Genomic DNA, 11,143 nt, shown 5'->3' on the forward strand with positions numbered 1-11,143 from the left:
GGAAATTAAGTAATTGGATAGAAGAAAGAATTCGAACTGCCCTGAAGGGGTCTGGTGTGGGCTCCAGCTGGGTTCAGATGCTGCTGCCAGCCGGGGATGAGACCTCCCAAGGAGGAGCAGCTGTCCCTGAGTCCGGTGTCGTCCTCTCCCGGGGCACAGAGCTGATCCGGGCTCAGCTGAACCCTTCCCACCCCGCGTAGCTCTGCCACGGCTTTGGGCAAATCCCACTCTCTTCCAACTGCAGCTGCTCCAGGGTGGCCGAGAGGCTCCAGCTGCTCCGAAGGGCTGGAGCAGCCCCGGCTCTGGGGGCTGTGTCCCCCATCAGGGGCCAAGGTGCCGCTTGGCTCTGCGGGGACCCCCCTGTGCCCCTCGAGACCCCCCGACTCCCCTGTCCTGCTTCCCACCTGCAACTTCAGAGATGGAGAGGAGGAAAGCTGCTTTTCACACGGGCTGGCTCCCGGGGAGATGCTCCGGGGCCTCTCCCGGCCCCCGGCTCTGGGTTGGCACGAGGAGCTGCCCGAGAGTCCTTAATTAATAGAGTTTAAATTAATTCTGCAGGGGCGTTCGGGGGCTGCCGGCGCTGTCCGGGCAGGGCTGAGTCCCCGCGGCTGCCGCAGGCCTGGCTTGGCTGCGGGGCCCCGGCTGTTCCGCGGGGACAGGGACACGCCTCGCTCATTTGGCTGTGGGCTGTCCCTACCGTGCCCCTCGTCCCTTGCCAGAGCCCTGCACAGCGCTGGTGCTGCCGGCCCCCCTCTCCCCTGGCAGGGTTTTGGGGTGTCCCTGCCCCGGGGAAGGGGACACAGTGTGGGGGTGATGCCCAGCGCTGGCGGGCTCGGTGCTGTCAGCTCCATCCGGCTGCGGAGGGGATATCGAGGGCGATGGAGGGGCCCTGTGCCCTGCTGTCCTCCCCCGTCCTCGCCGCATTTCCGCTGGTAGGGACTGCCCGCACCCCGAAATAGCCACCCCAAGATGGACATCCCAAAATAGCCACCCTAAGACCGGCACCCCGCGGCGGGCTGGGTGCGGCCCCGGCGGGCGGTAGGCTCAGGCTGCTGTGGCCGTGTCCCCAGCCTGTCACCGTGTCTTCCGGTGGCACTGCCACCTCCTGTCCCCCGCCCTGCTCCCATCCATCTCCCCCGCACCTCTCTGGCTCCCTGCAGGAGCGGATGTGCCTCCGGGGGGGTCCTTCCTGTGTTCCCCGTTCCCGCTGGCCCCGTCCCCAGCTGCGTCCCCCGAGATAAGCCAGGGACGCCCCGGGACGGGCTGTGCCGGGGCTGTGGCCACATTTTGGGGCGACGATGGGGCTGCTGCGGGTGCTGCTGCTCCTCGGGGGGCTGCGCCTGCCCCCCACCCTGGGGCTTCTCCAGGACCCCCCCACCACCTTCGATGGACCCCCCGGCAGCTACTTCGGCTTCGCCCTGGATTTCCACATGAGCGGGGGAAGGTAGAGAGGCACCGGGGTGTCGAGGTCGGGCACGGCACCCGCCCCCCGACCCTGACACCCGCTCTGCCTCCCCAGGCCCACCGTGGCGGTGGGGGCCCCCCGTGCCAACACCTCCCAGCCCGGAGTGGCTCAGCCCGGCGCCGTCTTCCTCTGCTCCTGGCCCCCCAACAAGACCCCCTGCCACCCCCTCCCCATCGACACTACGGGTGAGTGGGCGCCGTGGGGCGGGGGGTGGGCGCCGGGGGGGTGCCAGCTCCGCACATTCCCCTTCTCCCGCTCCCCCAGGGGACGAGATCGAGAGCCAGGGCACCTTGGAGCTCCACACCTACAAGTCGCACCAGTGGCTGGGAGCGTCCGTCACCAGCTGGGACGGGAAACTGGTGGTGAGTGCATCCGGGGGGGGGATGTGGGCAGCCTTGGGTGGCGGCGGGGTGGGCACCCAGCCTGTCCCACCGCCGTGCCCAGGTCTGTGCCCCGCTGCAGCACTGGAACGCGATGGAGGGGCAGCACGAGGCGTTCCGCACCCCGACGGGCGCCTGCTTCGTGCACAGCCCGGGGCAGCGGCGCGCGGTGTGGTACTCGCCCTGCCGCGACCGGATCATGGCCGGCACCTACCGCCAGACGAACTACGGTGAGCGGGGATCGGGGGCGGGGGGTGCCCCAAGCCGGCGTCGGTCTGACGCTGCCCTGTGCCCTCAGTGCACGACAAGCGCTACTGCGAGATCGGCTTCAGCGCCGCTGTCACCCCGGTGAGAGGGGACCTGAGGGGCTCGGGGGACTTGGGGGACTCGGGAACCTTGGGGGGGGTCAGGGGGCTGCGTGGCCGGGGTGCCCCCCGGGATGCCCATGGGGTGCTGATAGAGATGCAGAGGGTGTGGCCAGGATGGTACCTGGGTGTAACGGTGGGGGACGTTGGGGTGGGGATGCTGAGATGGGGGATGCTGGAGTGGGAATTCCAGGAGGAGAGATCCTAGGAGTGGGGGGGATGCTTGGGTGGGGGATACTTGGGTGAGGATGCCTGGGGGAGATGCCAGGGTGCCCCGGGGTGATGCTGAGCCAGCTCCTCCCTCAGGACGGGACGCTGGTGCTGGGTGCCCCCGGCGGGTACTACTTCTCGGGTGAGTCCTTCCCGCCGGCGTTGCCACCCCGGCTGGTGTTCCCGGGCTGCTCCCTTTGAGTGGGCACGGCGGGAGGAGAGCACCCCGGATGGGGTACCCCGTAAGTGCCACCCGCAGTGGCACTGGCAGCCCAGGGCGCGTGGCAGCGGGTGCCCCGGCACTGCCGGTGCTCCCCCCGCGGTGTCCCCCAGGGCTCGTATACTCGGTGGAGCTGGACAAGATCCTCAGGCGCTTCCTCGGCACGTCCCTGCTGTGGCCGGGGAGCCCCGGGCGCCCCACGGCGCCGGTGTCCAGCGACTACGAGGACGGGTACCGGGGTGAGCAGGGGGCACGGGCACCCTGCCCCACTGCCAGCTCCTGCTCCCGGGGTCATCAGTGCCCATCTCCCTGCAGGGTACTCGGTGGCTGTGGGCGAGTTTGATGGCAACCCCAAAACCAAAGGTAGGGCTGGGGGGTGCAGGGGACAGGGGTTGGTGGGCCTGGGGCATCCCAGGGCTCCAGAGTGACCCTGCTTCCCTTCCCGAGGGGGCTGCACAGAGGTTGTGCCAGGACAGGGGTCCCATCCATCTCTGTGCCCTCATGCCCCCATGTCGCACCAGGGGTATCCCTGTGCCCACCCCAGTGCCGGGGGTGTCCCCGTGCTCCCCTCAATGTCCCAGTGTGGGGGGGGGGAGCACTCAGGGCTCTCATCCCTCGCAGAGTACGTGGTGGGGGTCCCCAACAAGAGCAACACGAGGGGTGAGGTGAGTGCTGCGGAGTGCCCGGTGCCGGTGCCTGGCCGAGGGGACACCAGGGGACGCCACCATGTGTCACCCCGGGCTGGGGCTGGCGTCTGACACTGCCCTGGACAGGTGGAGATCTTCTCTGCGGGGGACACTCTGCGCTGGCTGCGAGGCATCGCCAGCCAGCAGGTACCCCTGCCCTGTGCCACCCCCAGCACCCCCGGTGCTCCACAGCACTCCTGCCCCCCATCCCAGCACCCCCTTGCTCCCCCAGCTCCCCCGACCTGGGGGGGGACCCTGGCACCCCCCGGTGGCACCCTCTACCCGGACCCTTTCCAGGTGGCTTCGTACTTCGGGCACACGGTGGCAGTGGCCGATGTCGATGGGGACGGGTGAGAGTAGGGACAGTCCCCCCCCCCCCCTCCATGGGGACACCCAGGGGTGCTGCCGCGTGCCTGGCACACCGCTGGGTGCCCCCGGCCCCCAAATCTGGGGACCCTGACCCTGACCCCGCGCCGGGCACAGGCGGGACGACCTGCTGGTGGGTGCCCCCCTGTACATGGCCCGGCGCCCCGACGGGCAGCGCAGCGAACTGGGGCGCCTCTACCTCTACCTGGGGCGGGGACAGCAGCCCCTCGCTGGGCCCCCCCAGACCCTGACGGGCACCCACCCCTACGGCCGCTTCGCCGCCGCCATCGCCAGCCTCGGGGACCTGGACAAGGACGGCTTCGGCGGTAACACCGCGGCGGGGTGGGGCGGGGGCCGTGCCACCCCCGGTGCCGCGCCTTGGGGAAACTGAGGCAGAACAGCCTGGGCGGGCGCTCACGTCCCTTCTGTCCCCAGACGTGGCCGTGGGTGCCCCGCAGGGGGGTGACAGTGGCAGCGGGCAGGTCTTCATCTTCCGCGGGCAGAGCGAGGGGCTGGCGCCGGTGCCCACGCAGCGCCTCAACAGCCCCTTCCATGGCCCCGCCGCCTTCGGCTTCGCCCTGCGTGGTGCCACCGACCTGGACGGCAACGGCTACGCGGGTACAGCCCTGGCACGACACCGCTCTGCCACCGCCCTGCCACCGCCCTGCCACCCCGGTGTCACCACCCCGGCGCCGACCCTCCGCTTGTCCCTGCAGATCTGCTCGTGGGGGCTTACGGGGCGGCCAAGGTGGCCGTGTACCAGTGAGTGCCCGTCCCTGCGGTGGCCCGTGTCCTGCTGGGTCCCCTGCTGGGTCCCCTGCTGGGTCCCCTGGCACCTCAGCAATATCCCCGTGCCCCAGGGGACTACCTGTGGTGGTGGCCCAGACCCAGCTGAGTGTCCCCGACGGGCTGAACCCTGAGGTCCTTGACTGTGTCCTGCCCGGCTCCAGTGTCCGTGTCAGCTGGTGAGGGGGCACTGCCGCGGGAACACTATGGGGACCCCACTGTGGGGACCATGGGGACCCCACCGTGGGGATGGGACAGGTCCCTGAGCACCTGTTGGTGTTGTCCACCCGCAGCTTCCACGTGGTGTTTTGTGTCAGCGTGACGGGCCAGCGCATCCCTCAGAGCATCGGTGAGTGCCAGTGTCACCCGGGGGGCACACGGGCACTGCGGGGGTGTCACCAGTGTCACCCTCCCATTCCCCACCAGACCTGGAGGCCGAGCTGCAGCTGGACCGGCTGAAGCCCCGGTCGTCGCGCAGGGTCCTGCTGCTGCAGGGACACCAATCGTCCTGGCAGGAACAGCTGGTGGTGGCACCGGGGACACCCCCTGTGTGCAGCAACCTCACCGCCTACCTGCGGGTACGGGCACAGGGCAGAGGGTGGGGGACAGGAAAGGGGATGTGGCATCCCCAGCCAGGATGGGGACAGGGATTGGGGATAACGGTGTCCCCGTGTCCCAGAAGGGTGGGTAACAGGGATGGGGACAGTGATGGGTGGGGGCCCTAGGGTGGGGTGGGCACGGGATGCCCTCCAGAGTGCTCTGCCCACGGATGTCCCCAGGACAAGGCCGAGTTCAAGGACAAGCTGAGCCCGGTGGCCCTGAGCGTGGCCCTGACGCTGCCCAGAGAGGCCCCGGGGCTGGTGCTCTACGGGGACACCCTGGTGCAGGCACAGGTAGGGGGGACGTGGCTGTGGGGGGACGTCACCATGGTGACACGGGGTGGGCTCATCCCCACGGCTGAGCCAGGGCACGTGTGGGTACCCCCAGCCCGGGTGTGCTCAGCTCTGGGGTTCCCAGCCTGTACCAGTGTCCCCAACATCCCCCTGGGACATTGCCCCTGTCCCCCCCACTGTCCCCAGTTTCCACCGGGATGTGGCTCCTACCCCCCCACTGTTCCTCATTCCCCCTGGAATGTGCCCCCCCACTGTCCCTGCCACTCCCTGGCATATCCCTCCTGTTCTGCCCTCTGTGCTCACCCTGCAGTCCCCAATCTGCAGTCCCCTGGGATATCCCTTCGGTACCCAGCACCGTCCCCATTCCCACCCCGAGAATGTCCCCTCTGCCATCCCCAATCCCTCCCCAGGATCTCCCCCTGCTGTCCCTGCTCCCTCCTTGGTGTGTCCCCAGTCGTCCCCTGGATGTCCCCTCTGCTGTCCCCATTCTTCCCTCCCGGAGACGTCACCTCCCTCCGCTCCACCATCCCCAGTCTCTCCCTGGAACGTCCCCTCTCTACCCTGTCCTGTCCCAAATCTTCCCTCTGGGATGTCCCCTCTGGTCCCCCGACCAACCCAATCCCTCCCCAGGATGTCCCCCCGTGTCCCCTGCTGTCCCCAATGACTCCCCCTCCCGCACCTCACCCTGGATGGGGGATTCCCTGTCCCCTCCCTGTCCCCTCCCAGACCCACATCATCCTGGAGGACTGTGGCGATGACAACCTCTGTGTCCCCGACCTCCACCTGGCCGCTGACACGTGAGCACCGCGGGGGGGGGTGAGGGAGTGCTCGGTGTCTCCTCGGGGTGCTGAGCCTTGTCCCCCTGTCCCCAGCCCCAGCCAACGCCTGCTGATCGGGGCGGAGGCCGCGCTCTCCCTGCGCGCCAACGCCACCAACACGGGCGAAGGCGCCTTCGAGGCCGAGCTGAGGGTGCAGCTGCCCCCCGGCACCCACTACCAGGCTGCCCGCAGCACCATCCCGGTGGGTGTCGAGTGGGGGGTAACGGGGGTGATGGGGGGAGGGAGGGGTCATGTCCTGTCCTTGGTAGCCATCACCGTTTTTGGGGGTGCCCAGTGGTGATGGGTGCTGGGGGATGCCCAGCACAGGGGGTGACCCACATCGGGGGGCTTACACTGTATCCTCCATCTCCATCATCTTCCATGGCTGCGCCTGGTGGGGATGGGTGCCCAGGGACCCTGGGCTGGGGGGCTCATGTCCTGCCCTTGGTGGCCATCACCCTCCATGGCGTGCCCACTGGTGATGGGCGTTCAGGGGTGTCTGGAGTGTGGGGCTCAAGCCCTGCCCTCAGCTCGTGCAGGTCCCCAGGGTGGTTGGCTCATGGGGGGGTCCATGATGTGTCCCTGTCCCATGTCCCCACCCCACAGGGGCAGGAGAAGCTCAGCTGCAACCCCAAGAAGGAGAATGGGACCCGTGTGGTACTCTGTGAGTTGGGCAACCCCATGAAAGCGGGAGCCCAGGTAAGGAGACAGGGGGTCCCTGCTGTGCCCGTCACCCATTGGGGCTGGTCACCCACCTGCCCCTCTCCTGTGCTGTCCCCCAGATCACCGTGGACTTGGAGCTGAGCGTGTCCGGGCTGGAGGACATGGGGGACGCCATCACCTTCCACCTCCAGCTGCGGAGGTGACGCCCTGCTGTCCCCCTGCCCCCCACCCACTGCTGGGACACGGTGCCCAAACTCAGAGTCCATCCCTCATGTCTCTGTGTCCCCACAGCAAGAACAGCCCCAGCCCCAGCAACGCGTCGGTGACGGTGACAGTGCCCGTGGAGGCAGAGGCAGAGATGGAGCTGCGAGGGTGAGGGTCTGGGGGGACATGGGGACAATGGGGGGGACAGAGCGGGACACTGACCCTCCTCTCCCACCAGCACCTCCCTGCCTGCCACCACGGTGCTGCCCACGAGCTGGCACCGGGTGGAGGGCAGTCGGCGGCTCGAGGACCACGGCATCAAGGTGGAGCACGTCTATGAGGTGGGACACTGCACCCGCGGGTGCTCAGGGGATGTCCTCCTCTGTCCCCTCCCCGACGTCACCCCCTGCGCTGGGCATCACCCCACCGTCCTCCTGCAGCTCCACAACAAAGGTCCCGGCACCGTCAGCGGGGTCACCCTGAGCCTCGCCGTCCCCCACCAGCTGGGCGACCACGTCCTGCTCTACCTGCTGGAGCTGGGCACCGAGGGGGGCATGAACTGCTCCCACCACCCCGCCCTCAACCCCGCCCAGGTAGGGGCTGCGGGGGCCGCTGCCCACCCGCGGGCGCTGGGGCGAGTCAGGGCAGTGGGTTCCACCTCTGTGTCCCCTTCCAGCTGGAGATCCCCCGCCCGACCGCCGCAGCGCCCGGGAACGGCACCCACCAGCGGGAGCGCCGGGAGGCGGAGCCGCCCCCGGGAGCCGGCCTGGGGGACCTCGTCCGTGTGGTGAGCGGGTGACCCCGGGGAGCTGCGGGCTGTGATGGGTGCGGGGCTGGGGGGTGCCAGGGCGGGGGACCGCATCCCTTGGGTGACCCTGGGGACTGCAGCCCATGGTGGGTACAGGGCTGGGAGTGTCCCCGGGGCTGGGGGCCCCCCAGCACCCCCAGCACCCACCGCTGTCCCTCAGGACTGTGACAATGCCACGTGCGTGGACATCACCTGCCACGTGCCCAGCCTGGGCAAGGACCAGCGGGCACTGGTCAGCGTCCACGCCCTGCTCTGGATGGACACCCTGCAGCAGGTACTGTCCCCTCCTGGGGGCAGAGGGGTTGGGGTGGCACTGTGGCCACAGGGCATCCCTGCCATGGCCCTTCCTGCATGGTGGTCCCCAGAGAGCACCCTGGGGATACCATGTGTGGGGTCATGGGTGCCCTGTTAGCTCCCAGCACCCCTGACGCCAGGTTCCCATGTGTCCCCATGTGTCCCTCGTGTGTCACCTCGTCCGTCCCTAGCGGGAGCACCTCCTGACGCAGTTCTGCATCCAGTCACAAGCGTGGTTCAACACCTCGGCCATGCCCTACCGCGTCCAGCCCCGGGTCCTGCCCACTGGCAAGGCCGAGGTAGGACTGGCGTGGGTGTGGGGACACAGGGACAGGCCGTGGTGGCAGCGGTGTCACCCACCTGTCCCTCTGCAGACCGACACCCACGTGGTGCGTGCCAGCCCCGGGGGCGAGGGCCCTGTGCCAGTGTGGTGGGTGGTGCTGGGGGTCCTGGCCGGGCTCCTGCTCCTCACCCTCCTCGTCCTCCTCATGTGGAAGGTGAGTGGGCCCAGGGGGACACTGGGGACGCTGGTGACATCCACCATGGTTGTGGGGCCTCACCGACACCAGAGGGACCATGAAACATGGGACATAGTGCTGGGGGCGGGGGATGTGGGGCAGGATGGGGGGACAGCAGCACAGGTGATGCCGTGAGGTCCCAGGCGGGTGACACCGTGGGGTCCCCAGAGGCTGGTGCCAGGGGGTCCCTCAGGAGCTGTCATGGGGTCTCTGTGGCACCTCTGGGGGGCTGATGCTGTGGGATCCCCGGGGTTGGTGCCGCGGGGTCCCCCGGGGTCCGACTGTCACCGTGTCCCCTTCCAGACGGGTTTCTTCAAGAGGACGCGCCCGCCCACCGAGGGGGACACGCAGGAGCCCGTCCAGGCCCAGGAGCCGGGGGACGCCCAGGAGCCGGGGGATGCCCAGGACTAGCGGTGTCCCCGGGGTCCCCCTGTGCCCCACCCCCGCGCAGCCCCTCCGAGTGCCCATGGGACCCCAGCCCCCCCTCTGCTCCCCCCGGACAATAAATCCCCGCCTGGCCCTCGGGTGCTGCCCATGGCGATGTGGTTGTGCCCCCCCGGACCCGCACCGGGGGGGTCCCGCAGGGGACACGGCGCAGCAGGGGGGCAGGGAGGCTTTTGGGGACCCCCGTGTGCCCTTGTGGGGTGCCCCGGGAGGGCGGTGGGGGTTGGTGCCGGGGTCAGTCCTGGGGGCTTGTGCAGCGCTTTGGAATCCGTACCGGGGCTGGTGCTGGTACCGTGGGTGGGTCACGGTACTGGGGTCAGTCCCGAGGATGAGTCCGGGGGGTCGGGGCAGTGCCAAGGGCCAGTCCCGAAATGCCGCTGCGGTACCGGGGGTCGACAGTGAGACTCAAGGAAGTACCGGGAGTGGGTCCTGGGGTGCTGGTGCCGGTACTGGGTCAGTCCGGGGATGCCGGTGCCGGTACCATGTCCTTGTCCCGGGGCTTGGAGCGGAGCCGGGAATGGGTCCCGGGAGGCCTGTGCGGTACCGCGGGCAGTGCGAGGCTGCCGGTGCGAGTATCGGAGTGAGTCCCGCAGTGCGGGTCCCGGTCCTGGTCCCGGGGTGGTACCGGGGGTGGGTACAGGGGTCGGGATCGGTACCGGGGGCAGTGCCGGGGCTCGAGGCAGTGTCAGAGGTGGATCCGGGGGTCGGTGCCGATGTCGGGGGCGGGTCCTGAGATGCCGCTGCCAATACCAGGGTCAGTCCCGGGATGCCGATGCCGGTACCGAGTCCCGGTCCAGGTCCCGCAGCGGTCCCGGGGAGGGGCTGCGGAGGCAGTTGCGGTACCGGCGATGGGTCCCGGCCCTCCCTCCCAGGGCAGTGCAGGGGGCGGTGCCGGGGGTCTGGGGCGGTACCGGGGGTGGGTCTGGGGGTCTCGGGGCGGTGCCGGGGGTGGTCCCGGTGCCGGGGCGGTGCCGCTCCGGGGGTGGGCACTGGGCGGCCGTGCCCGGCGGCTCCGGCAGGTGGAGCCCGGTCCCCGCGGCGGGCGGGCGGACGGGCCGGGCGGGCCGGGCATGGCGGGGTAACGGCGCGGAGCCACCATGCGGCCCCGCCGCCTCCTGCCGCCGCTGCCGCCGCTGCCGGTGCTGCTGCTGCTGGCGGCCGCGGGCGGGCGGCGGGCGCGGGGCGCGGCGGAGCCGGGAGCGCACGGTGAGAGCGGCCTTTGTGTGCGGGGCGGGGGGCGCCGCCGGCAACACCCCCCGCCGCCCTCCCCGCCCGATCCCCGCGCCCACATCCCCCCGGCATCCCTTGGCCCCCACCCCCCTGCCCCACACCACCCCAGCCCGACCAACGCCCCCACTCCCCATCCCCGCCCGAGCCCCGCACCGACATCCCTCCGGCATCCTTTGAACCCGATCCCCCCCCCCCGGCACCACCCCCCCGATCGAGCCCAGCACCGGCCCCCCCATCCCCGCCCGACCCCCGCCACGACTTCCCCCCGGCATTCTCTGGCCCCGACACCCCCTCGGCAGCACCAGCCCCCGCCCGACCCCCGCCCCGACGCTCCCCGGCACCCCCCGGCCCCCACACCCCCATCCCCGCCCACCCCCCGCCCCGAATCCCCCCGGTCCCGACACCCCCATCCCCTCCCGGCCACCCGGGTCCCCCGGACCCGACATTCCCCGGCCCCCCCGGCTCCGACACCTCCATCCCTGCCCACCCGCCCCCCACCGCGCCCGCGCCCGCCTTCCATTCCCCCCGTCCACCCCCCTTGTCCATCCTCCGTCCGTCCCCGGCTCTGTCTGTCCGGCCGCACCCCCGTCTGTCCGTCTGGCTCCCCCTCCCCGGGCGGTTCTGGCCACCGGCGAGCAGAGGGTGGTGGGTGGGGGGCCTGGGCAGTGCCAGGGGGTGCAGCTGGGTGAGTGGGGGTCACGGACAGAGCTGGGGGGGGACGAGAGTGTGGGGGTGGTCCCAGACCTTGCGGTACAGGGTGGGGGGGTGGGTCCCGGGCAGCGCCAAGGGCTGG

At 70.5% G+C, this 11,143-nt stretch overlaps 1 protein-coding gene across 1 annotated transcript; it reads left to right on the forward strand.

The window, feature by feature from the left end:
- Positions 1-1,147: 1,147 nt before the first annotated feature.
- On the forward strand, positions 1,148-9,202 carry ITGA2B (integrin subunit alpha 2b). The gene is made up of 30 exons (XM_048314218.1): positions 1,148-1,444; positions 1,520-1,650; positions 1,730-1,827; positions 1,910-2,075; positions 2,144-2,193; positions 2,517-2,562; positions 2,754-2,879; positions 2,956-3,003; positions 3,262-3,305; positions 3,414-3,473; positions 3,624-3,676; positions 3,810-4,018; positions 4,128-4,310; positions 4,409-4,454; positions 4,553-4,657; positions 4,772-4,827; positions 4,905-5,056; positions 5,258-5,371; positions 6,098-6,168; positions 6,244-6,391; positions 6,796-6,888; positions 6,972-7,051; positions 7,144-7,224; positions 7,295-7,397; positions 7,497-7,649; positions 7,733-7,843; positions 8,025-8,138; positions 8,350-8,457; positions 8,533-8,655; positions 8,980-9,202. The coding sequence occupies exons 1-30, from the start codon at positions 1,299-1,301 to the stop codon at positions 9,085-9,087; spliced, it is 3,126 nt and encodes a 1,041-aa protein (XP_048170175.1). The 5' UTR covers positions 1,148-1,298; the 3' UTR covers positions 9,088-9,202.
- Positions 9,203-11,143: the final 1,941 nt, after the last annotated feature.

Source organism: Corvus hawaiiensis, chromosome 1, assembly GCF_020740725.1.
Source record: "Corvus hawaiiensis isolate bCorHaw1 chromosome 1, bCorHaw1.pri.cur, whole genome shotgun sequence".
In the NCBI taxonomy this organism is placed as follows: Eukaryota; Metazoa; Chordata; class Aves; order Passeriformes; family Corvidae; genus Corvus; species Corvus hawaiiensis.

Bases quoted from the DNA above. Each gene is read 5' to 3' on its own strand.
- ITGA2B (XM_048314218.1), top strand. From the start codon at position 1,299: ATGGGGCTGCTGCGGGTGCTGCTGCTCCTCGGGGGGCTGCGCCTGCCC. The intron at 2,194-2,516 runs GTGAGAGGGGAC...CTCCTCCCTCAG, and splicing joins TCAGCGCCGCTGTCACCCCG to GACGGGACGCTGGTGCTGGG. The intron at 7,650-7,732 runs GTAGGGGCTGCG...GTCCCCTTCCAG, and splicing joins CCGCCCTCAACCCCGCCCAG to CTGGAGATCCCCCGCCCGAC.